General features: G+C 39.3%; 2 protein-coding genes across 11 annotated transcripts in view; one reads left to right on the plus strand and one right to left on the minus strand.

The window, feature by feature from the left end:
- The window catches only part of PTGR2 (prostaglandin reductase 2), a 36,145-nt gene extending 20,757 nt beyond the window's left edge, over nt 1–15,388 (plus strand). For all 9 annotated transcript variants that reach the window (XM_027748806.2, XM_039389049.1, XM_039389052.1 and 6 more), the window contains one exon: nt 13,616–15,388. The gene's annotated coding sequence lies outside the window, so the exon portion shown is untranslated. The remainder of the gene's footprint in view (nt 1–13,615) is intronic.
- TMEM62 (transmembrane protein 62) lies at nt 1–26,106 on the minus strand. 2 transcript variants are annotated; one of them, XM_039389038.1, is made up of 15 exons: nt 24,901–26,106; nt 23,732–24,188; nt 19,821–19,932; nt 18,980–19,117; nt 17,865–17,910; nt 14,300–14,441; nt 13,349–13,473; nt 13,091–13,213; nt 12,068–12,223; nt 10,487–10,646; nt 6,356–6,469; nt 5,328–5,412; nt 3,690–3,794; nt 2,734–2,852; nt 1–1,823 (listed from the first exon to the last, which is right to left on the minus strand). In XM_039389038.1, the coding sequence occupies exons 2-15, from the start codon at nt 23,891–23,893 to the stop codon at nt 1,497–1,499; spliced, it is 1,914 nt and encodes a 637-aa protein (XP_039244972.1). In that variant the 5' UTR covers nt 23,894–24,188; nt 24,901–26,106; the 3' UTR covers nt 1–1,496. The 2 variants fall into 2 exon arrangements, with proteins under 2 accessions (XP_039244972.1, XP_027604582.1); XM_027748781.2 differs by lacking the exon at nt 24,901–26,106 and having other exon boundaries at nt 23,732–24,193.
- Nucleotides 26,107–26,122: the final 16 nt, after the last annotated feature.

Consider the following 26,122-nt stretch of genomic DNA (forward strand, 5'->3'; position numbering starts at 1 on the left):
TTGTCACAGGGTAGAAATATGAAGTATTTTATTGCCAGTTCTTATGCTCCCTTATCACATAAAAGTAATTGTGAAATGTCATTATTAATTTTTCAGTAGCATTTCTCACAAATACATTTTGTGCCCTGCCTCTGATTTTCTAACAGCTTTGCAAAACAAACTTATGTAGCAACAAATGACATTCTGTATTGTCTTAACAGTGTATTTAACTTATGCAAATGAGAGCTCTATTACAATCATCAGTCACTGAAGAACACAAATTAAAGAGTAGGAAAACTGTCATCTTTTAGAAATAACAAAAAGTCTTTGTTGTAGTCAACATTTTCTTCCAATTCAGTTTATTTTCCTATGTTCTACTACAGTCACAGGTGCCCTAAATAAGTTACCTCTCCTTTTTCTTTTGAGGAGCCATAAATAAATTACTGTAAAATTACCTGAAGTATTTTAAATGTTCTACTCACAGCAGTCTTCTGTAAAGCAACCCAGTGTTTTCCTTTACAAATCAAGGCACCTTGGCTCACTTGGCTCTGGATCCTTGCATTCTTCATAAATACAACTAATTGTACTATCATTTTTGGACTTCAAAAAAAGTGAAAACAAAAAAAGGAGTTCCCTTAGGTCACTCTTCAGTGCATTTGACTGAGACTCAGAAACACAGGCCTGACCTGCTCAGTTACAGACATTGTAGGCACCAGACCACATAATTCCTCCAGGATCTCCCATCCTGAGGACATAGTCTCCCTTGCTCTGACGTTGAACTCTGACTACAGGTGAAAATCCCAGCAACATTGATCTTTCACTGTCTTTTCACTGGTCAGCTGTGGGAGAATTGGAAACAAGAGCAATAGTCCACAGCTCAGGTAAACATGACCACAAACACACATATACACACCTAACAGCCTATAATCTGCTTGTATATAGCATTATGCACTGAAAGTGTATAAGCATAGGACTCTTACTGTGAAGGCCACCATAGCACCTCTGCAACCACTATTACTTCATAAAGACATCTGGTCTAGTCTTGTAGTTACTCTTGTAAAAATCTTGTAAATCTTGAAATAAAAATCAAAGTTAAGCAAAAATCCTGAAGCTCATTATCAAGATTTATGCTCACTTTTCCCAGCATTATAAAAATAAAAAACTTAATAAATCAAAAATATTTTTCCATTCACAGTTATAGACAAACATGTCCAGACATATCCATGTTCTGTATCACAAAGAACCCACTATTATACATTTGACTGAATGTGTAACTGTATTGTATAACATATATTATACAGTATATGGTATAATACAAGAAAACTATGTACTACATCTTGTTGTACATTTACTATTTAATACAGTTCTGTAGCAGTGCAGGTGCAACTTCAGATCTTACTACCTAATGGTACTACTCAACCTAATGGTTGAGCTGCATGGAACTCCAGCATCACAAAACGATAGGTTGTACCTCGACAGTTTTTAAGACAAAGAATTTGGAATAATTATACTGTACTTCAGGAGCTCTGACAGTTTTTCATTTCTACTATGTAAGTTCTGAGCTCAGATGATTTCAGTGTCCAGGTTTTATAAATGAGAGCTGAGGTCAGTGCCACCAGCCACATTCTCATTGGGGAGAGGAAGAAAGCCAAGGTCCCATAGGTTCGTTGTAGGAAGTAGCAGGAATAGACCTGCCAGGCCAGGAGGAGTGCCATTGCCAGGTGAACAAGCACAGCCGTGAGGCGTCGGACGTGACGGATGTGAGAGCGGAAGCTGTGACCCCGGCATCGCAAAAACAGGCACCAGCACAGATAGGCCATTAACGGCAGGTTGAAAAACAACATCTGAAAAAAAGAGCAGAGAAAACTATGACAATAAGCCAGACAGGTGTTCTGGGTAGCATATGAAGGCATACAAAGATATAAGCGCATAAAACTGTCCCGTTCTAAGGGTTGAGTACGATTTCCAGAAATGGAACCTCAGGATGCACTTCAAGACTCTGCAGCTGATAGAGCTGATAGTGCCTGTGCCTCAGTCTCAGGCCAAGCATTCTTGTCCACTCCCTTGCAATGAGAGGCACTGAAGTGCATCTGACCTCTCTTGGAGCTGATTCAGGGAGACAGACTTGGCAAAAGCTACTATGGTAAAAATGGAGGATCATTATATCAGTTCAACTCTCTGACCCAGCCCGCTGTGGTGTCAGACAAGTCCTAGCACTGGTATAAGGGAGGGAATATGAAGGAGGAGGCAACACTGGCTTGGTCAGGCTTAAATGCCAAGGAACTACACCCTCTTTCAGATGAATGGCAGCTGGGGAAACCACTGCTGGGAAAACTGGACTTGTGTGCTTGGAGAGCGACACCTACTGATCTGAAGAGTTATTCAGGGTGCAAGGGCTGCCCTGGCCACTCAGTTTATTTTGCTTCGTCACTGCAACCTGTGTGTGAGCCGAGGACAAAACCAGAAAATTTAGAGAAGTGAATCTATAGAGATGGCCTCTAATCCAGACATCCAGGGAGTCCAAAGCAACATCAAATAGGGGAAAAGAGAAGTTGAAGAAAATAATGCTCAACCTCCTTTGTTTCTGCCCTTTAAATTTGCAGAAAGTTAAGAAAGATCTGTTATAGTCAGGCATGGCCATTAATCTCCTCTGTCCTTCCAAGACTCCTTTCTTTATAAAACTATTAAAAAAAATTGGGAAAACAAATCCCAGAAAAAAGCAATTTGTTAGCTTGAATTTTTATAAATACGTACCTGTAAAATCCCAACCACAAATGTCACACTGCCCTGTAAGAAGGAACCACCAACGAACACCCCAAAGGAAAAACAGGCCCCCCACTGGCCATCTATCAGTTCACCTACAAACCACGGTCCTGCAAGAGAGGAAGCCAAACATACAGCACCATCAGGAAACACAACACAGACATGGCTGTTTGCCACACGGCCTTTTGTACTCCTGAGCACAAAACAGTTCACTGGGGAAAGTGACTTCTCTATTGCTTGTTCAGAGTAATAAGATGTTTTCATCTTATTGCTTGTTCAGAGTAATAAGATGTTTTCATCTTCAACAAACAGCAAAAGGGTGAACATCCTGGATGTGAAAATTTGGTATACCAGGGAGTTGTGGCATGCAACAAAAATACTTTTGTTTCATCTCTGTGACAATTTTCAACACGACATATAACATCTTCCTCATAAGAGAAGTGAAAAGGTAGATCCTTTCAAATGGTAGCTTTTTCCCAGAATTACAGTAAGACATGAAAAACGCAGTCACAAACAATCCCAGCATGGCTCAGCACAGAAGTTAAAATAGGCAGGCTGTTCTATGTTGTGCATACTACACTGACTGCCAAGAAAGTAGCTATTTTAGTAACATAATATCAGAGGAGAATAAGCTAAAATTGTTAGAATGAGAGCTGAGATGTCTTAGTGACACGTCATGTGAAACGTACCCTCCATATACTCATTTTACGCCAAGGGAGAGCAATTTAACAATTTAAATGTTTAATTAATTCAGGGATTCTAAGTTAGGATCTTATAAACAAACCTTTAGTCTCTTTGGACATAAACTTTTCAAGTTCCACAGAGATTTTGTAACTTAAGTAGATTTTTTCTGTTCTCCAAAATGTTAGAAGTCTTAATTTTCATCAGGATATAATGTGTAATTTCAAAATACTAATTTATGTCCTCCAGTACTCTATGCTACTTACCCAGAATGGTGTACAAATTCAGAACCAGAATTGAGTAATAGAAGGTGTTTGTTTTACTGAAGACATGAAGAGAGTACGAAGTCAGAGTAAATAATCCTGGCTTTTCTAAAGAGACAATATTTAAGAAAAATATACTTAATTCAGGTTGCAACCCACCCCCCCCATATATATATATAAAAAAAATACTGGTCTTTCTGAAACAAATCTGCACATTATGCACTCATTCCATTAAATAAGGAATATAGTAATCTTTTGTATGTCTACAGAATAAATGCAGAGGAATGCATTTCTCCCATTACTGTGATAACTGGAAGTAAAGAACTGACAAATACACAAATCTATATTAAAAACAGCAGAGGAAGCTGCCATTCTAAATGAATACACTTACTGTATGTAAATAAAATAGAACAACCATTCTATACCCAAAAAATTAAGTTAGCTAGAATGAAAAACATGGACAAAGTACATATTAAATGAAAACTAAGAAAATCAAAACAGTAACTGTGCAAATCCAGAAAGACAGGTCAGCATGGACCAGATTAACTGGATTTTTTTTTAAATTGAATCTACTTAGTAAGATCTGATAGCAACTCAGATCAAATGAAGGCTAGGCGTTAAAATGACAGTATTCTGATAAGTGTGTTAGCAGAAAAAAAACAATATTAACTTTTAAATTGAAGCAGACAATTAATAGATTGAGACCAAGTGAGCCTTACAGAAGTTAGCTTGTGGAGTTTCAACTATTATGTGGCTGCCCTTCTCGAAAGAATTAACCCCTAGAGGGCAAGCTTGACATTTGGAAATCAACAGCACTAAGAGACTTGTTCAGTAATTTGTAAAGCATTTGTCATGGTCCACATGGACCTAGCTGATCACAGAGTCAGCTCTTTTAATTTTTAGCTGCTAAATTCCATAAAGGCAACAGAAAATCTATTCTTTTTCTATGTAAGCAGTTGCTGTAGTTACCTCAGGATGCTACGTGATTATGAGTATAAAGGAAGGGACAAACACCGATATGAATAGGAAGGGAGGTGGCTTCCAGAAAAATCTCATTAGTAAGGTGTGGTTCAAATAATTGTTTAAAGGATAAGCACACAAGCTTCACAGTAGTAATTTTAATTTACCAGATTTATCACCAAAAAAATATCAAGTTATGATAGAACTGGCCTTAATATTGAGAAAGACCCACTCCTGTTCATGTTCTATGCAAAAATTAACAAAATTATCTTTGCAGAAGGAAATCTGTTTCTCCACTCAAGTGACAAAGAATTCTGTGACAACTGTAGTGAAGCAAGCACACATACAGAACTAACACAAAATAAAACATTCCTTTCCCTATGCATTGGAGAAAATTAAAATAAAACTTTAGACTTCAATCAATTGAATTTTTGTTTAAACAAAGATGCCTGCTCAAGTTTTTAGTTTTTAATTTACTTTATTTGATATATTGGAGGTTTTCCAAGTACCCTTAAAAGCAAAACAGTAGCTTCTGAGAAACCAATCGAACCCCAGAGTAGTAGATGCAAAACACATATGGTCATTAACAGCGCAATTACTTACCTATTGTTAGCATACAGATAAACAGTAAAAAGTTTAGGGGAAAATGATTCTCTAAAACCCACAAACATTGGTTCATACCTTTGAGTACTGGCTTTTGGAGGTATCTGAAAACAACAAGCAAGGTGATCTGAATCAGCACAATCAGTCCAAAGAGCACACGAGCCTGAAAAGACAGTTTTGACTCTAAGCCAGCTGTGGAGTAGTACCAGCCTTGGAGCATTCCTTATGGACATTGACAGAATGGTACAAAGATTTCTAACTGAAACACATATTCAAAGCTTGATGGTGTCATTGAAATGAGGAGTAAAAAGAAACAAGAGTTTCTAAGTTACTGAACTTGTTTCATACTGACTTGAATTCAGTTGAATGGCTGAAAGTGATAGACCTGAATCTTTAAAAAAATGGAGGTTGTAAAATACATCAATTGAAAAAGTACAAATACACTTCCTAGGCAAGACGTTTTTTGAGTGCTAAAGAGAACTGCAGTTCAAGACAGTGTAGAACATCTGTTACTGATTAACAAAAATCATAACTTTGAGCCAATAGTAATATGAATACAGTCACGTGGACTCTCTTACGTTGTTCTAAAAGTGCACCTAAACTATTATGACATGCATTCTTTGCATGTACTGAGCTGTAACATCTGGATATGACCTGGAACTTACTGAAGTCGACAGGAATTTTGCCTTCCTCTTTGCTGCAGCTAGCTATAATGTCAGCAGCTGGTAGTGAGAATATTTCCAGCATTCTTGCCAGAACACATATTGCAACAGATCACAGTGAATTTTTTTTTTAATAATGTTTCCTTTTCCTACCATGTCCAGTAGCTTCTTTTCAATTTCTTGCTTGCACAAAATGTGGGTATACCTATGCCCAAAAATGGAAATAGTGAACTAAATCCAGGAGGTCAACTGTTTGCATGAACCACTGCTGTACATTTGTGGTTGAATCATGCAACTTGAGAAAATTGAAGTATTTTGGAATTCCAATGGAGTCATATCTGGAAAAAGTGAACTGCATTCGAGTCTACCAGGAATTAGGAAAATGCCTACTGCAGCTCTGGGAAGCCAAAATGGAATGACAGCTGTTATGATGAAAGTACTTACTAAAACATAGTGGTCAGTGAGAAGAATCACAGATGGCCAAAAGTCAAATCTAAGAGAGAGGTTTTCTTCCATAGCAAATATATGGCCCCGTGTGCCAATTCTTCCCGAAGCATCCTACATTGATATAAAGTAAGAGAACAATTAGATACCAGTAGCACACAAAATAACAAGTTCCTAATTATCACTGAAGCTTTTCTAGAAAGATCTAGTTGATGCATGCATGTCTAGCATGCTGCTGTATTAAATACTTCTACCCACAAATGATTACTTGCTGTCGATTTTACAGTTTCAAGTAACTTGGTGATTATAAGATCAGAGTCTGAAAGTGCTACATATGAAAGAGAACTTGTCAGAGACTCAGCAACTTGTGGAAGACAGTGACTGTTTACTGATCCCACCACCAATTTTTTTCTGAAAATTCAATTCTAGGTAATAGCCCATATAAAAATATTTTGAAGCTTCATTGTGCTTTGTTTCTGGTGTATTTGCCACAAACCAGTATTGATAAACAATAACAGTGCTTCACTTATTCAACAGTTTGATATTTCTGCATATGTAACTGACATCTGTGGCAGGTTGGCCCTGGCTGGGTGCCAGGTGCCTACCAAAGCTGCTCCGTAACTCCCCTTCCTCAGTTGGGCAAGGGAGAGAAAACTTAATGAAAGGCTCATGAGTCGAGATCAGGATGGGGAGAGATCACTCAGCAATTGCCATCATGGTCAAACAGACTCTTAATTGCAGAAACTAGCTTAATTCATTACCAATCAGAGTAGAACAAAGAGAAGTAAACTCAAATCCTAAAAACACCTTTCTTCCACCCCTCCCTTCTTCCCAGGCTTAACTTCACTCCCAAATTTTCTACCTACTTCCCTCACCAGCACAAAGGAATGAGGAATGGGGGCTGCAGTCAGTACATCACGTCTCTGCCGCTCCTTCCTCCTCACACTCTTCCCTGCTCCAGCGTGAGGTCCTCCCACGGGAAACAGTCCTCCACAAATTTCTCCAACACAAGTCCTTCCCATGGGCTGCAGTTTTTCCTGATCTGCTCCAGCATGGGTCCCATCCACAGGTGGCAATCTTCAGGAACAGACTGCTCCAGCATAGTTCCCCTACAGGGCTCAAGTCCTGCCAGCAAACCTGCTCCAGCGTGGGCTCCTCTCTCCACAGGTCCTGCCAGGAGCCTGCCCTAGTGCAGTGGTCCCATGGGGTCATAGACTCCTTCAGGCATCACCTGCTCCAGTGTGGGGTCCTCCAGGGGCTGCAGGTGGATCTCTGCTCCACTGTGGACATCCATAGTCTGCAGTGGGACAGCCTATCTCACCATGGTCTGCACCACGGGCTGCAGGGGAATCTCTTCTCCGGTGCCTGGAGCACCTCCTGCTCCTCTTTCTTCATTGACCTCAGAGCTCACATATATTCTTGCTCCTCTTTTCTCTTCCCACAATTGCTCTTGTGCAGTAGCTTTCCCCCCCTTCTTAAATACCCTATCCCAGAGGCACTACCACTGTTGCTGATTGGCTTGGCCTTGGTCAGCAGCGGGTCTATCTTGGAGCCGGCTGGCACTGGCTCTGTTGGACATGGGGGAAGCTTCCAGCAGCTTCTCACAGAAGCCACCCGTGTAGCCTCCCACTATCAATACTTTGCCACACAAACCCAGTACAACACCTTATCTTCCAGTACCTAAGAAATGGTTTATTTATAGGTAAGGGTTCAGTATGTTCAGCGTGATTACAGCTGAGATGCTATTTAGACAATCCCAGAAACAATGTCCAGCAACTGAGTATTCATATTTTCTTCAGGTACCTGACTTAAGGTAACATTTCATTCTCCTCACTTTTCCAAAACTATTCAGTTACAAAATATAATAGTGATTTACGACTGGAGACCAAAAGAAATTAATTTTTAAAAAATCCCATTCAGTTATCTGATAACAAGGATGTATTTGCAAGCAAACTATTGCTACACAGGCCTGTATAACCCTCTTCAAATATTTCTCAATTTTGTGCATGTTTTCTTCATAATTAGAAAAAAAAACCAAAATAAACCACTTTCTGAAGTAAAGCATCACAGAAATTGGTAACAAGGTAGGAGGTAGAACACTGGGCAGTACAGAAAGGCCATTAGAAAAAAAACAGTATCGCTCTTGTCCTGTGACAAATAATGCCTAGCTGTGCAGAATGTTATAACAGTCTGATTGAATTCTTCAACGATCACTTGAAGGTACAAAAATAAAATATAGTAGTAAAAACAGAAGCAGTCACTGAAAAAGGTTTTCTGCACACAGTAATCTAATAGCAGTTAAGTTTTATATTATGAGAAACAGAAACTATATTCCCTATCAGGCTGTAAGAAATCATGAAAAGAACTTCAAACAGTTAATCAAAGGCAGCATTCCAATCTTTCAGATCCAGCACTTTTGCCTTCTGAGTTACCATGATGCCATATTTTCTTTGATCAAGCTCAATTAATTGTTTTTCCCAAGACAACCGTAAAAGTTAATTGTTTCCTGTTACTAAAAATTTAGTTTTGATCAATTACTTGAATCATAGAATACCAGGTTGGAAGGGACCTGAAGAATCATCTGGTCCGACCTTTCCTGACAAAAGTACGGTATAGACAAGATGGCCCAGCACCCCGTCCAGATGAAATCTTAAAAGTGCCCCATTTTGAAGAATCTGCCATTTCCCTGGGGAGATTATCCAATGGCTGATGGTTTGCATTCTGAAAAATTTTCCTCTTGTGTCTAATCAAAATCTCCCCAGGAGTAACTTGCACCCATTACCCCTCATCTTTTCCATGCAACTCCTTATAAAAACAGATTCTCCATCTTCTTTGTATCCACCCTTTAAATACTGGAATATGGTGATAAGGTCTTCCCTAAGCCTTCTTTTCTCGAGGCTAAACAAACCCAGCTCTCTCAGCCTTTCCTCACATGGCAGGCTTCCCACTCCTTTCATCATCTTTCTGGCCCTTCTCTGGACCCTCTCTCCAGCCTGTCATAGCACGGAAGAAAACTGAGCACAGTGTTCCAGGTGTGACCTGACAAGCACTCGGTAGACTGGGATAATGACTTCTTTATCTCTGCTGGTCATGCCTTGGTTGATGCATCCCAGCATTTCATTGGCTTTCTCTGCTGCACAAGCACACTCTTCACTCCCATTGACTTGTTGTCCACCAGGACTGCCGAAGTTGCTCCCCAGCCAGGTAAATCCCAGCCTGTGCTGCAAGCCTGGATTACATTTTCTCAGGTGCAAGTTCTTACTTATCCTTGTTGAACTTCATAATGTTCTTGTTGGCACACAATTCGCCCTTGGTGAATCCGTGTTGGCTTTTCCCCATCATGTGCTTCATCTGACTTGTGATAGCCTTCCACATAGATTTGTTCCATAACTTTCCCAGGGACTGATGTAAGACTGATGGGCCTAAAATTTCCTGGATCCTCCTTTAAGCCCTTCTTATAGATGGGGGTGACATTAGCCTTGTTCTAGTCTTCTGGGATGTCCCCCGCTCCCCACGACTTCTCCCAGGCTACAGAGAGCAGCCTCGCAACAACGTCAGCCAGGTCTCTTTAACGCTTTCGGGTGGAAACTGTCAGGGCCCATCGATTTGTAGGGTCAAGCTCCTGTAACAGTTCACACACCAACTCTTCCTTCACTGACAGTGGGGCTGTGTTTGCATCAACCTGGACCCCTGTTTCCAAGGCCCGAGGCCCAACACTGCTGGTAAAGACAGAGGTGAAGGAAGTGTTGAGAACCTCTGCCACACTGTTGGTGACTAATTTACCTCTGCTGTGTAATGGTGGGCCAGTATTTTCCTTCTGTTTCTGCTTTTTGTTTATGTACCTCAAGAACCCTCTCCTGTATTTTTGACATCTATGGCCAATTTCAGTTCATGCTTGCTCTTCTGTCATGTTTTAATATATTTCTCACGAAAAATAAGAAATCTTTCTTTTGTCCAGCTGCTTTATATTTCAGTGCTCAGCAGTCAGCGTCCTTTGGCTTTTTGTAATCAGACAAATGTGAAAGGAAATCTGTTATCATGTATTTTATTCCTAGTTATGTGATGCAGAAGGGTGATGGAGAAGCCATCACAACAACAAAAAAAATTTAATACAAAGAATGCCAACCTCACCTGGACAGTCACATCTATGTGATGGTACCCTTCACTGTAGTTTTGTGGGCTCCACTTCAGCACATAGAGAGGACCAGACACCTGATGCGCATTCCCCAAGTGAACTCTGTCTATGTAGACTTTGACAGAGACAATGACAGAAGGAGAGAATGCCAGAATTCTAAGGAGTGAATAAAGAGCAAAATAAACAGATTTGTTACAGGACTTGCAGACTTCTCATTGCTTCCTTAAGAGAAGTCCCTAAGGATTTAGTACCTTGTACTAGAGTTCAAAAGATTTAGAAGTTAAAACAGTGAAGTATCAGTAGGCCAATGGTAACATGGTAGTAGCTCTTTCCTACAGCTAAAAAATGTAGTTCTATATGGCACTGCACAAAAGAACAGGATAGAAAACTGGCTGTGGAACACACAAAAAAGTGGCAAGAGATCATAAGGTCCTGAAGAAATAATCTTAGAACCCTTGCTTTCAAAACATTTGCTAACACAAATGGGATGCATCCTCCTGCACATACAGACACAATCAAACACTTATAGATGGCTTCATTAAAAATTGCCAGTCTCTCTCTCTAAAGTCCTTTGTTGTTTGGTGTGGGTTTTTTCTTCTTCTTTTTGTCTCTTTGCTAGTCAGAATATAAACTTCTCAGTCTTTGTAACCACATTTATGAGACACAGAGTGGAACGCAAGACTGGTATTACAGATCTCAGACACCAACAGATGTATTATCACTTGGCAGTGCTTATATTCAGAGAATCAGTCATGCTAATGTAGACTTAAATTATTACACATATAATTTCTTTCATTTCTGGTAATACAAAAGGCATTCCAGTTTCAGTCAAATAAAGGAGTCTCATATATTTATGGTGAACTATTCTACTAGTTCATATATTTAATATAATCATAAGAATGTTGAGATAAGGTTCTGAATAGGCAGCTGGAAAGAAAGACACTTACTGGACACTACTTCTTAAATGAGAAGTATGACAAACCTTTTTTGATTGTAATTCTGTGTATGTAATACTTCAAGCATATTGGTCTGATAGCAAATACAAAATGTTGAAAAGGGCCAAGAAATTTGACATATAAATGAAAAAATTAAATAGAAGAGGAAATGGAAAGATGGAAAGATTTAAAACCAACATGAAAATTGGAAAATCAGAAGCTTCTTATGTTTCAATATATAAAGGATGTAAAACTAAAACACAAGAGGCTGAGAAGTCTGAAGTGAATAGAGAAACTTAGAAAAATACATAGACAAAATCCTGAAATTGGCAGAGGCAACATGAACACATGACATAAATAACACAGATTTAAACAACACAGATTACATATTAATCTAACTCTATCAGCTTTGGTTACATAAAAAAGTTCAACTGACTTGAGGGGAAATAACTGCATAAATAAACATGAATCACTTCTACACAATTTCTTTATCCCATATGTGATACGAAGAGAGTTCTCAGGAATAATCTTCCAGAGAAAAGTGAATTCTGAGAACAGTGGGCACACATTTAAAAGAAAGCTTTGTGCATACACATATATATATGTAGTTAAATACTGTGAAATCAAGAGACTACAGGGTACCTGATATGAGTGGAATGAAGGATTTTGACTAGTGGTTCATGAGTAGAACTGCTGTAAAGGAAGGACTTGGGATTGGTGATGAGAACTACAGGCCATTCTTCAAAGTTAAGATCTGCAAAACTAAGGAGGTCGTGGTCAAATGCAAGGAGCCGGTACCTATAATGAAAAGAAAAAAAATTTGTTAATACAAACAAATGAGCATGCACAGCTCATTCCCATGCTTCTCAAGTTCCTAAACAGAACTTCTTTGATTTATTTTCCATTTATTCTCTTCTGTAGTTGATTCTATATCAACCAACTCTACTGTGCAGCTGGTTACCTCTGATTAGGTTCATTTTATTATAAATCACAGAAGCAGTACTCAAAATTAAAAGTGGCAAGACCTATGGAATTTTTCACACGAATCAGATAGATGAACAATAAGTTAAATAACTCAAATATAATATACATTACTACAGTGTCTGTGCAGGTACTCTAGTTATGGACCAAGACCCCACTGTGCCCTTTCCCTGTATGCATACAAGTATCTTCTTTGGATTACTGCAGAATAAAAGCTAATATACTACTATACACTCCATGTAGCATCAGATGTGTTTTGATATGCTGTTAAGGTAACATTTCTCATGTAGACTACTTATGCATCTAGAATTCTAACAGCTAGTGCAGAGCATGGGTATTTTGAAGTAATGATGCTGATTTTTTTTACAATTTATTCATCTACATTTGAATATATTTTTGAATATACATTTGAACACAACACATACTAAATGGACATTTAGAGGTCCCTTTTTTAACTTCTATATATCAAGAATTAATAAAAAATGATGTACATTATTAGCACACTGTTAGTATGGGAAAAAAATCCCAAACTTACACACAAAGACATTTTTCAAAAGCATTAATAGTAACAACCAGTCATTCTAATCTCATGCTCTTTTCAAATTCACCAGACAGCCTAAGAGGGAATCACAGAAGAGTCAGGTGGGCTTCATATAATAATTTGCTCGCCTAGGCTTTACTTACCTTCTGTTATCCATCCAGTCTCCCAGTTCGAGTTCCAGAGTGCCACCACGGTGCTGACTGTGCAACACTGGCATAAGCCCACCCATTGTATGGAGATGTCCACATAAATAGGCTGTGGCAGAACTAATAAAAGAATTGTGATTATTTGGGTGGGAAGGAAATATCACTACAGAAAACCTGAAAAGTGAGAGTTAAGCATGTTAAGTGAGGCGAGAAATGTACTTCAAATTGAAAACACGCAGGATAAAAAGACTTTACCTCATTAATGTTCGTATTCCTGGGGCTGGGGAGATGATTGTTGAGGTGGTATAATGGCCAAACCAGATAGTATGGTTGCTGTGCAGACTTTCTGTTGCCATCAAAGATAGCTCTGCCATTTGATTCTGAAATGGACAGGTGTTTGAAAGACAACCAAACAAATCTGATTAACATTCAGGCTATTGTGAAAGAATAGCAAAAGGAAAGCAGAAAGAAACTAATGAAGAATGCAATTAATCTCTCTCTTTCTTTTTTCTTTCATTACAGGGAATACTCTGAGTTGAGTTGCTTCAGGGACCTGTGTGTGAACAACTATACCACTAGATGTAACCCTAAAATCTGATGTTGGAAAAAGAAAATGAAAACCAGACGCTCAATGCCTTCTTTGCAATCTAACACAGGAAGAATGAAATGTAAAGATAGATGTTGGTAAACAATATTCTTATCCTTTCTACTGCTTATTTATATAGCAAAAAAGTTAATTTTACAAACATCTTTACCTTACAATTATCATCCTTACCATTTCTTGAGTTGCTAGATGGCCTTGTAGAGGCATGACAGACCACAGAACCTGTGCACCACATGCTTCAGTCATTTAACTAAATGAACTCAGATGCTGAATCTTAAAAATATTACTCAGCTATTGCTGTTAAAGTTAAGCAAAAGTAACACTTTACATAGGAGGTAAAATTTCTCTCCTACTTGTTTGAATTCCAATATTAAATCAACCACTTAATGTCCAGAGAGTGTCCCAATACCAGTAAGGTCTCAAAATCTAATTTTTCTAAATAAATGTCCCACATTCATAATAATTTAAAAATGTAAACACTCTTTTAGACAAACATACATATTCAAAACAATTTTTCTATATAGAAACAAATCAAAATTCCAAACAAACCACTACAGAAGTAAAATGGCCAGCAAAATGGAATGGCAAGACCTATACAATACCGTGTTTAAAATCCCAAAGAAATTATAGGGTCTCTTAGGGCCTGGGCTGAGTGTGGCATCCACGCAGATGAATGAATAGTTCCCAAAGGAGGTAGTGTGGATGTAATGGAAAGAGCCATCTTTACGCCAGGCAGAGTATTTCCTAACAAAATAAAGTGGAAATATTGCTGTTAGGAAAGCCTGTAGCAATGACAACAGCGACCTGCATAGTATAAACGCAAGATGCCTTGCAAGCATTAGATCTAGCTCCTTCTTGTTACTGCAGTAGTCTCTTAAAAGTCAATGGCATTGAAAAATCTGTACTTCAAAGAAGATGCATTACATGGGTTATGTGTTAAGACAAGCAGCAAGTTAGCACACAAACATTTAAAAAAACGTTAGCACAAATATGCTTTCCCTGAGCAACACAGTACTTTTTTATGGATAAAGGATAGGCCAGCAGTGTACAACAAACAGGTGAGATGACAGAACAGCAGGATCTTACACAATTCTTAATTAAAGGAGAACTACAAATTAAAAATAAAAATTGTCCTGTGTTTATCATGGTATCCAAAAGAATTTTTCCTTGCTCACCTAGAGCATATCAGGGACATCAAGTCTTGTCTCCATTATTTTGTTAGATTTCTCTTAAGTTACTCTCATGTAGAATAATCAGCTCTTGGCTAATGGAATATGATATTGAAGCAAAGAAATGTTGAACTTTTTCAGTTATTTTCCAAAAGATGGAAAACAGAGACACTACATTAAATCTTATAAATAGTAAAGAAGGCAGCATTTCTCTTTGCTGCTTCTTTTTTATTTCTTGATGTAGCAAATCTTACCAGTTCTCTTGGTAATGTCATTATCAGGTCAGTGGAATGTCATCAGAGTTCTTTGTTCAAAGAGTAAGAGGAGAGCAGAAAAAGGGTTGCTATTCTTTTGCACGTTACTGAATATTAATTGAACTCTTGAATCTTAATCTTCAAATATTCTAAGAAAGAACTGTGAATAGGGGAGGACTTAAAAGACATGTCAACTAATTCCACCTTTTTTTTTTTCTCCTGTGCTTTTATCCTAATATTGGTTACAATAAATACATATAATAATGTATACATGTTTCTTTCTCTCCTTCCATTGACAACAGATAATTTCAGTTTTTCTAACTTATAAAATTGAAGTGCTTTTGATACTTTACGCTAGATGGGAATTGTGTACATCTTCTACTGGCAAAGACAGATAACATTCCAACGAATAGTAGCTACTAAATTCCTCTATTAAGAATTGAATTCTGTAACTAAAATAATTGTGTATAAATCTAAAATTAACTAAAACTCATTTGGTTCAATTGGGGGGGGGCATTTTTTAATTTTCTTTTGGGGTTTTCGGCTGGGCTTTCTTGTATGGGTTTGTTTTTTGGCTTTTTTTTTTAAACTCCCTGCACGATATATGGAAGCTAAAACATTCCTGAGTTCAGATGATGAGTATAGTTTGAACATAGAAAACCAGAAAACAGTTCATAGCATTATTCCTCCACCAAACAGAATAAACAATAAAACTGCCTGAAAAGTTGTCCTGAATAAAATAAAAGCCAATATATTAAATGCAAGTTTTCAACATAAAGCAATACTTCTAACGCCATGGAAACCTTCTCACAATGTTTATTTTCTTGAAGTTATGGTTACCTTTATGAACATCATGAACTTCAATAAGAGAATTGGAAAGCTCAGTATCATAATCCTAAGATTTCTACCTTTAGTCCCTCTTAGAATATGTGTAACAGTTAAATCATCCTCTGATAATCCTGTGGCCATGAAATAGGAACCCATGGTTTTGTGTAAGAATATTGTTGTATATCAATACAACCTGCTGCCTTCTTTAATTTTAATACATAATGAACACCAGAATGTGGTGGCAAATAACTGCTTTTTCCAGCTTCTATTTTTATAATTTTAATATTTTCATATTATTTATGTTTTTATATATAAAAAACCAACTCCATTTTAGTCTGCCATCTTCTCTCTCCTAGACCAAGACTAAACATTTTCTTAATATTTTTGTTCTAATTAAGTATTAGATTAACAAAATTATCCCTGTATGATGGTTCTGCTTTGAGTGATGCTTAATAGTTTTTGAGGACTTTTAGTGCCATTCTTCGATTTTAGGTAGAAAGCATGATTAATCTTATGGAAGTTTCTTTATTTTGCTATGATGACAGACTATAATGCAGCATTGCCATCGTGAGAACACATTAGTTTAGCAAGAGACTTAATTAATAAGCAAAGACTTTTTCACCTGACTAAGAATTTCACTCAAATTCCTAGGTTGTCTAAATTTCTTGGAAATTTCACCATAATTCTTTCCAATCCCTTTTGCTATCAGTACATCTTCAATGTGGATTAGAGGCAGGTGATCCATACATCTTCACAAAACAGCAGGCTTGTCCAGGACAAACAACAATTCAGGGATGATCCGGGGAACTGACTGGTGCAACATCTTCCCTTGTGTCTCACTAGGACTTCTGATAGCAGCCTTAAACTAGAGTGGGAGACTGATACTAGATTGTCATGTAGCCACAACTTTGGCAAAAGACATAGGGATGTGCTCTAGCACCTACACTAGCACCTACAAAAGACTTATTAGCACCAATCATCCCCTCCTGGTAAATGCCCATGTGAATTCCACGTTCTCCTGCAAATGCAGCTGCTATAGGATCCCATACCATAGAATTTGTGGGAAAATGTGTCTGCTCCTGCTGGGTCACAGGGAACTGAAGCAAGCTGAACTATCAGATGTTTTTGCAAAGAGGATGGCTCAAGGGCCTGAGTTGAAGTAAAATTTAGATTTCCAACTCCTCCTCCAGTTCCAAAGAGTCAAAATTGAAAGTGCCATCAATATTATGAGACAAGATTTTGTGTTCAGATGTGAAGGGCAAGAGAAACTGAGAAGATAAACACAATTTACAACTGAGCCTACCTTTATAATGTACCAGCAATAGAGCCGGCTGAAGGGGGGAAAATTTCCTCACCTATCTTCACATTTAAATCTCATATGAATATCCCTGAAGAATATCTGTCCTCCCATCATCATCTGCCTTCTTACTTCTCTACTTTCAGTCTTCTAAAATGACTCAGATGGGAAGAAACAGCTCAAATAAAATTAAGACCCATATGACATGAAAATCCCTTTGGGCGTACAGAAAGAATATTAAAAAAAGAGAAGTTTTAGCTTGCTTTTTTTCCACCTATTTTAAGTAGGAAAAACATTCTCTGGGAACACCTTTTACAAAAATATATCACAACTTTTCTGAGGAAACTGAACACAACACACAGAACATTTTATAGACGTGAACAGATTTAACCCATTCAGTATTAAACACAGAAGGATAAGAGATAAGTCTGCACAAAGAATTCTCTATTTTATCAAACTATTCTGCTCTACTAACTGACAAAGCAAAAGACAGAGGGAATAGCAGATATGATGCTGGACTATAGGAAAGTCAGTGAAAAACTATGATAACTGGAAGCAGAATATTGTTTAGTGAGTTTGACCTTGAATATAACGGCATCTGTATGGTAAATAAAAGTACCTGTAATAATTCTGAATGCTATCCAGGTGTGGAATGTTGAATGAATCTGTAAGGAAGAGAAAAAGGAAATGAGGAAACTTTCAGATCAAATTGATCATTGACCCCCATATTTAACCTAGTAGTATTCAAATATAGTGATCTCAGTAGGTGCTGAAGAGCTATTTTTTTTTAAATGCATAATGGACAAGCAGAGTGTCTAACTGCAGAGAAGACATTATACACTTGATGCAGTTGACCTAAAAGTGGCAACAGTTTTCTCATTTAAGTTTCAATTCAAAGATAAAGTTGTTGTGGGAATGTAAACTGTTATTTAGTGGCCAACAGCTAAAGCTCTCTCCACTTTGACCACAGAGCTTTTCAGAAGCTTTTTGGTTTGGGTGAATTCTCTACAAGTAAGACCTAACTCATTCACAGAAAATAAAGTAGCAATAGCATCAGAGAATAGTGTGTGTAAATCAAACAGCAACCAGGGGAGGTTTGTACTTCAACTAGGTTCCACCTCTCCATTAAGGCTGGTAACAGAAGCCTGATAGGGAAATCAGTATATATGACAAAGCATGTACTTTTCCCCACCCACCCAGTGCTAGGCTTTCTCGTTCTGCCCTTCCTGTAACAGCTGGTTTATGTAGCCTACAAGGCTGTTAACCTGAGTTTGTCTGACTAGAACGTGGCAACAACTGTGATGTGTACAAACTGCCATTAGTCCTTTCTATTCAAAAGAACCCAAATTTTCTTTACCTGCTGGAGTGTTATTGCTACCTTTTTAACTTAAACCTGGGGTCTGGGGAGGTGAGAAATCTATGAAAAGTAAATTGAAACAATTTCTTCAGTAGGGTAAGGTTACCTTTTGCCCTTCCATTAATTAATGTGGTATATAAACTAGTGACCTGGAATCTAACATCTGACGGTATGTTCTACAACTTGCCAGGAAAAAGACTTACTTCTCTGGTAGTAAAACTCCAGTAAGTGCCTGTAAACAAAGTGTGCCCTCAGTAGACATGTGGATGGCAAGCCCTTCTCGATTCATAATTACCACTAACATACTAGTGACTACTAACACTTTACCTCTATATTCTGTGATCTGCAATCACAGGAAAGACAGATTGCCTTCTTACCATGATTCCCTTTGATGTCTATCCACTTGGTTTTTTCCATGACTCTTGATCTCTTCAGGATTGACTGGTAAGTTTTCCACTCTTCTTCTACCTGCTCAGACCCCAGTTTATCTCTTGTCTTAGCATCTGTCAGGTCACCTGGAGGTGTACAAAGGTGAGATTATAACTAGAGGCCTACACAGCTTATACAATTACTGTAACTAGACATGCATCCCTGCCTCTGAGTGTAAAAGGCTGCAGGCCTACTGAGTACAATCTGGATGTTCCTGTACCTGGTCCAAGAGGTTACTATAAGGGGAAATGCCTTCTAATGTAGATGCAGCAGCCTCATCGGACATCTATTGACCACATCACCGCAACACTTTCACTAATGCCATGCCAAAACAAAGCAAACTGTTAGGCATTCACTATATCTGAAGATTTTAGTCATAAGAGCTTTGTTTAACTGCACAGCTTCTGTATCGCCTCAAGCTCCAATTAAAGTTCGAACCATTCCCACTTCTGTTCACACAGTCATAGCAGGACAAGAAGGAAGGTAGTGGCTAGCAAGGACTAAGGTGTAGCAACAAATATTAAGAAAACAATATCCTGCATAATTGTGTCTGTTACATATAAAACACACTAAACTCACCATCAGACTCAAGACATTAAGCAAAAACTAATTCTCTTGAGTTGTTATTCTCTTCTGCTTCCAGCAGTCTATCTTCAGCTGCAATTTCATTTCCATTGCTTAAGACACCTTAACACTTTAAAGTTCTCTCTTGAGATCCTAAAATGTTGCTTATTTGCTCTTCCTTTGACAGCACACTCAACAGGAAATTCACACTTTTGAATTGCTTACCTGTTGCTAGAACAAGTGCGGGTTGAATTATGTCAATTGTTTCAGAACAGAATTTTTCGAAGTCGGGAGCTCGTTTGGGATCCCAAAACCTGCTGATATGAATATCTGACACCTGCAAAAGAGAAGAAGGAAACATTGTCCCAAGTAGAGGGTTACTGCTACCCAGATTGTTCTGCAAAGCCAACATAAGAATGCAACATCAGGGCAATCATAGTGATTCACAACAGTATTACAGATACAGGGAGGCACAAGAAGTGGATGACTAGGGCAGAACAAAAGCAGAACAAGCATATGATATTGCAACTCTAATCCCTAAATCGCATAAAAAAATCACAATAAAAAAATTTCCTTAAAACTAAGGGCATACAATAATATGGGGAAGTACTTAGCTATGCACAGTAAGTTGTGATGACTGTAAGTGACCTGCTGCCTTTCAAATTCTGTGAGCTTCTGGTGCAATGGAGTGGTTTTGCTGCAAGTGAGAACACAAAATAGTTCTGCAAAGCAAGAAGAGTTAAATTTTACCTAGGCCTTGAAGTATACCAATAACTTATTTTGTACCTGATGGGACACTTCCAGTACCTGGGTGAAAGGATTGTTAACATTTTCTCCATGCTTTTTAATGGATCTAATGAGTGTGTTTAGATCCCACTCCATGTGCCTTCAAGAAGGCAAAGATTGCCCATGAAGTCTTGATATGACTTGTACATAACAGTAAAAGTTGCTGTTTGTTTCTGAACCAGTCAAAGCCTTCACATCAGAAGAACCATTTGGGGCAGGATGGGAAAAATTAGACAAGCAAGATTTTTTTTTTTATACTGTGGCTTTTCAGGGCTGTACAAAATAAATCTTGGGTGAATGCTTTCAATTCCACATTCCATTCCACTTCAGTCAATCAACTAATAAATTGTCCTCTTCTGTTTAAACAAATGGTACTTGATGCTCAAGAAACAGTAACACATGCCCATGCTCATTTGACAATATCACTTGGAAAGAAAAACATTACCTTTTACATTCAATTTAATAAACCTGTTCTTGTAAAGCCTTTACTTTTTGAAAAATTCAGATAAAATACCTTGGAGACAAAATGCCTTACTTCTACTTATTCAGTCATCTGCATATGTAGAAAATATTACTTGTATACAGCTTTTTAATTCTGCTTAGGAAAATTCTCCATTTGGAATTACATGGAACTTCTGCCTAGATCAGAACTGGATACCAGAAAAGGTAAACATTTTTAGACATAACCTTAATTCATTTCTATTGATACATTCAAGCTAGTGTGAATCAAAGAGCACAGCAAAACTACCTCAATACATCAAACCTCATTGAATCACTGACAAGGATACAACATCTTGTTTCACTTCTCTTCAGCCCGTGGATTTGCAATTCATGTATCTCAGCAATCAAACAGAAAAAATAAAAACTTCTATACTTTTTAATTTTGAAGAAAAAAGAAGTCTTACAGGAAACCTTACTCCTGCTCTACCGGTAACTACAGAGAATGTAAATTTCCAGCCTTACAGCAGAGCATGGTTGGGAAGCTTGATTTTCCACAAAGAGCTTCCTATTATGATATGAGTTTAAAATTTAGAAAGGGCTTAACTTTTAACTTCAAAGAGTTTCAGTGTCCTGCTGGGACTTCTGAGAGCTGGGACTAAGTTTCTCTCATCACTAAAAACCCTGAAATATGAAGATCTTGGGAGTGGAGTGGGTTGTTTGTTTTTTGGTTTTTTTTAATTAACTTCCAAAGGTATCACAATAAAACAGAAGACAGCAGGAAGGGTGAAAAGCTTGTAATGCTCTTATTTAATTCCCTACAATATAGGTAAAAAAGCCCACCTGCTGCACTTCTGTCTTTCTCCTCCCTCTGACTGATATGGTTACTTAGCCTCTCTCATTGCACCATAGGCAGTAACGTTCATCAAAATGGACTGGAAGAGATTTAGGGGTGAGGAGAAATCACCATCAACATTCCTTATCTAGCAAGGATGTGGTTCAGGACAGGCAAGCATTAACAAGGGAGAATTATAAGGTCTAGAGCAACAGTAGAATGAATCTACCTGAGAGAAACAGGAGAAATAATTGTAAACTTGTCAAATACTGAACTAGAGTGTCTACTCGGCACTGGGTAAGAAAGGAAATCCTGATATAAGAAAGGTGGAAGAGCAATTAGCAGAAGATTGTAGTACAAAGATTAAATTTAGATCAGTTTAAGACAGTCCTGTGGATGGGAAGAAAAACAAGGCAAGGAACTGCAGGATTATCTTGGCCTCTATCCAGTGACCTAGGCTAGACCTATGGAGTCACCAGGGAGCCTGAAGCCTGTTTCCCACAAGATCATCAGGCACAATGCTGGATTTAGTGGTTGCTTAATTTCCAAGTTAGGTCAACGATAAAGCAGCTGCTAAAGGGGACGCCTGAAAGAGAATACAACCACTTGAAAGTAAAGCCAAGTCTTAAATTATCTGCGCTGTGACCTATCCTTGGGAGAACTGCACTTGAAGTAACACAACCAGAGAAAACATGGCAAGAGAAGCATGAAGCTGTGCACGCTGCTTGTCAGTATAGCTCTGCAGCTGCAATATGCTGCTGTAGTTGACTCTTCACAAGATAGCAACTCAAGATAGGGGCTCTACTTACATTAATTCAAACATACATCTTGTCTTGAAATCTACTCTGCAGTAAAAATAAGTCTTAAGTCACTTAAGGAAAAATTACTGAAAAAACCCTACTTTGAAAATACACAGCAAATGGAGAGAACAAAAGGACTAATAATGCGCCAGGTCATGCACTAAGAACACCACTTGCAGTTAATACATTTGGACAAAGTGTTCTTGAGTTTGGGAATAAAAACAAAACAGTAAAAGCAGCTTATTTGTTCGAAGGAAATGCACAGCAACCCTTGTGACAACTCAGCTGTCCATTAGCTGCAAATATGTAAACACCTTTGCAGCTAGTCCTACACTAAGTGCTTTGAGAATGCTCCGGGGAGAAGAGCCAAAAGAGGCCACAGAAGCACTCAGACGTGACAATTTGCTTCCAGGACTATGCCAGGTTAACTTGGATTTTATGTTTAGCCTGGAAACAAAGCTATGTACATTTAACCTTCTGAATACTAGTCTAATTCGTTCTATTGCTAAAAATCGGCATAACTATTTTCTCAGCCACACAACCTTTCTGAGTTTTGGAAGGGGAAAGGGACAGGCAGAGCCTGCACTTTTCACCGGGATATTAGACAATACTGCATCAGGCAGTGATGCAATATATAGTGTAACAATTAGGTGATTACCAATTATCCGCTTCCACCTTATCTGTTAAGGAAACTTCCCTGTCCGACCATCCAGGAGCCACTCCGGCAATCACTCTCATACCACCTGAGCTGGGACCGAAGTCCCTTCACAGCTACACACACCACACTCACAGTCAGACCAGGTTTCCTTACCGGCTCGACCCCAGGTTTCCCCAAACGAGAGTCTCAGAAGTCCAGATCCTTAAAATAATTTAATCGTGGTGCAATTACTAAATAACAAAATAACAGCTCGAGCTGGTGCCTCCGAGGAGGGACCCCGAAAACAGGAACCCCTGGGGTTTTATATCCTCACAGTCTAAGTGGGAGAAGGCTGGGGGCCGTCCGCTCCCGCCGTGTCTCCGAGTGTCCGGTCACCTGGACGGGCCACTGGTCTCCGGGCCCTTTGTCATGCAAAGGGTCGCCAGGTCACAGCCTCTTGCCTCGGGCTCCCGCTCCCCAGAGCTCAACCTGCAGCTCCACTGAAGCTGCACATCGAGCTACCGGCACTGAATGTATTCCATTACCTTTCGGGCAGCCTAGCAAAACACCTGTAACTCCGGTGTGCCCGCTCTGCCCCCAGCTCGGCGGCCGCCCCTCGCCCCCGCCCGGCCCCACTCACCTGCACGACCCACAGCAGGCCGGCGGCCGCCGCGCCGGGGGCGGGATGCGGGGCCCAGCGGCGGCGCTGCCCCGCGGCCGGCGGCGCCCCCGACGGCCCGTACCAGTCCAGCAGCAGCGCCACGGCGGCTGCCGCCAGTAGCCCCGCCGCCAGCCCCAGCATCCTGTGCCGCGCCGCCACGGTGCCCGCCCCTGGAGAGCGCTCCTGTCTCCCGCCCTCCTGCCGGGCAGCACCGCCGGCTGCGGCACTTCCGCGTCCCACCCCCCGGCTGCCGGGCCGCCCCGCGCTCGGCGGCGGCTGGGTCGGAGGACCGGTGCCAGCGGGGCCGCGGGTCGGCGCTTTCCTTCTCTCGGCCGTTTTATCCGGCGAGGTCGGAGGATTCCGGCTTGCCCGCGCTCCCTCCGTCCTGAGCGTGCCCGCTTTTCCCCCTCCCAGGCGCAGCGGTGCCTGTAAACGCCTAGGTTAAAACAAAACAAACCAAACCAAAACCCAGTCGTACGAAGAGATCAGTGTCTCATCCTGCTATCTTCCGAGTACAGCATGTAAACTTTCGCTTTTTTTCCCTGACGATATTTATAATTCTACCTGCTCTGATATCTAGGCAACTGACCTTTTTTGGTCCCTACATACTTAAAGAGTCTTTTTATGGTATTTTGAACATTTCTTTTTCATATACACCATTTTAAACCTTGCTATAGCAACTGCACAGATTCATAATTGCTACGTTATTCTTTGCTATTAACTCTTTGTTTCCTAACTAGTGCCCACATTTACTGTTGAGATTTTTTTCTTACCGTCTTAAGCATGAGTTTAGCTGAAAAAGCTTCTGTCACTTTCTTTGATATTTAATGTAGTATTCTTAAACAACTTTTCAGATATCAGAAGTTTCTAATTCAATATTGCGTAATTTTCATTATATTTTCTTATGATTTGCCATAGGATAAAGATTTAATTTTTTGCATTTTTGCATTTTAACTTTTCAGGTCAGTTAAACTTTATTAATATAATACACCCCTTTTCAGATGTTCTTGGTAATTTAGCCTCTCTTTTGCAGGACTTCATGTATGTTTGTTTGCTTTGATTGTTTTCTCCTGCCTTCCATCTTGATTGTCTGCTCCCTCTTGCCCCCAAAGAACACCCTGAACAACTGCTTCTAAATCAACAGTTACCAATCAGTAATCCTGGTAATCTTCAGGAGTAATCTCGACAACTGGGGTTTTCTCCCTTTCTTCCTGGAGGTCTACCATTTTATTTTGTGTCTAGCAGGGCTGCCAAACTACAGCATTTTGTCTCTATTAAAATTGATCTGAATCCCTGTTTTGTTCTTCTTTCCTCTATTACTGTAGTATCCATGGAGATCTTGGTGTTTTGTGCCATTTCTGCCTGGGCAGTGGTGCCAACTTGCTTTTTCAGAGATTCATTGCCACTTTCTTTGCTGTCTCCCAGCATGTGGGTTCCAAGTCTTTGTTTGTGTTATTTTGTTAAATAAGTCTAACAATAAGTCTTGTTCAACTAAAGCAGTTGATTTGCATCAGCATAAATTCTAAAAGTCACCACAGTATAGTGAAACCACACTGATAGTTCAGCTACAAGACATGGCCATACTTGTCTTGTCTCACATGGCCATGTGAGATAAGCTGCTTGTCTCACAGCACAGGGGGCTGCAGGCAGCCCTTCTGCACTTGACTTTGTTTGTTGCTTTCTTGGAATTCTGCCTTGCTTTTCTTGCTCAACTGTGTTTGAAGGTGGATTATACAATTGCTAGTGTTGATGCTAAAACAGGTGGAGGACTCCAGTAATCACAGTCTACACTTGGCTGTTGTGCAAACACATCTGGTTAGTGGTCGGCCATGCTGTTAAAAAGGATTGGTTATAGATCAGCAACATGGATAGATAAAATGAGATGAAGCTTTGAATTAATGGTTAAATGGCTCAGTGGCAAAATTCACTTTGTCTTTTTTACATCTCATGCCTAATGCTGTCTCAGTGATAATATCTACACAGTGATTTTAAGTGACAGATTTCAATAATGTAAAGAAGTCTGCAGGACTTCTTAAAATGAAGATGAGTGGTAGCTATGACAGAAAAGCTACATTCAGATGTTCCAAAGATATAAGAGAAGAGTACTTGATGCCAGATGCAGTGAGAAAAATCACTGAATATACTGAAAAAGTCACCTGTAAACTTTATCCCATCTGTACTGACAACTGAAGAACATGGAAAAGCTGCTTGGAGGATTGAAACAGGAAGACTACAGTGGAAGGAGGCAGTCTTCCTGATAGAGGTATCAGGCATTTGATAGGTGGATATGTATGCCCCCAAGGTCCAATGCTATGGCTGTTTGCCTATTTGCCCAGCCTTAAGAAGGTACAAACACAGGGAACTGTGCAA

Source organism: Pipra filicauda, unplaced genomic scaffold (genome assembly GCF_003945595.2).
Source record: "Pipra filicauda isolate LSUMZ 115617 unplaced genomic scaffold, ASM394559v2 scaffold6_size6359152_pilon, whole genome shotgun sequence".
Taxonomy (NCBI): Eukaryota; Metazoa; Chordata; class Aves; order Passeriformes; family Pipridae; genus Pipra; species Pipra filicauda.

Bases quoted from the DNA above. Each gene is read 5' to 3' on its own strand.
- TMEM62 (XM_039389038.1), bottom strand. From the start codon at position 23,893: ATGCTGGGGCTGGCGGCGGGGCTACTGGCGGCAGCCGCCGTGGCGCTG. The intron at 13,474-14,299 runs GTATTGTATAGG...TGTCCATTTCAG, and splicing joins TCTTTGGGATTTTAAACACG to AATCAAATGGCAGAGCTATC. The intron at 6,470-10,486 runs GTGAGGTTGGCA...ATATCAATGTAG, and splicing joins ACATAGATGTGACTGTCCAG to GATGCTTCGGGAAGAATTGG.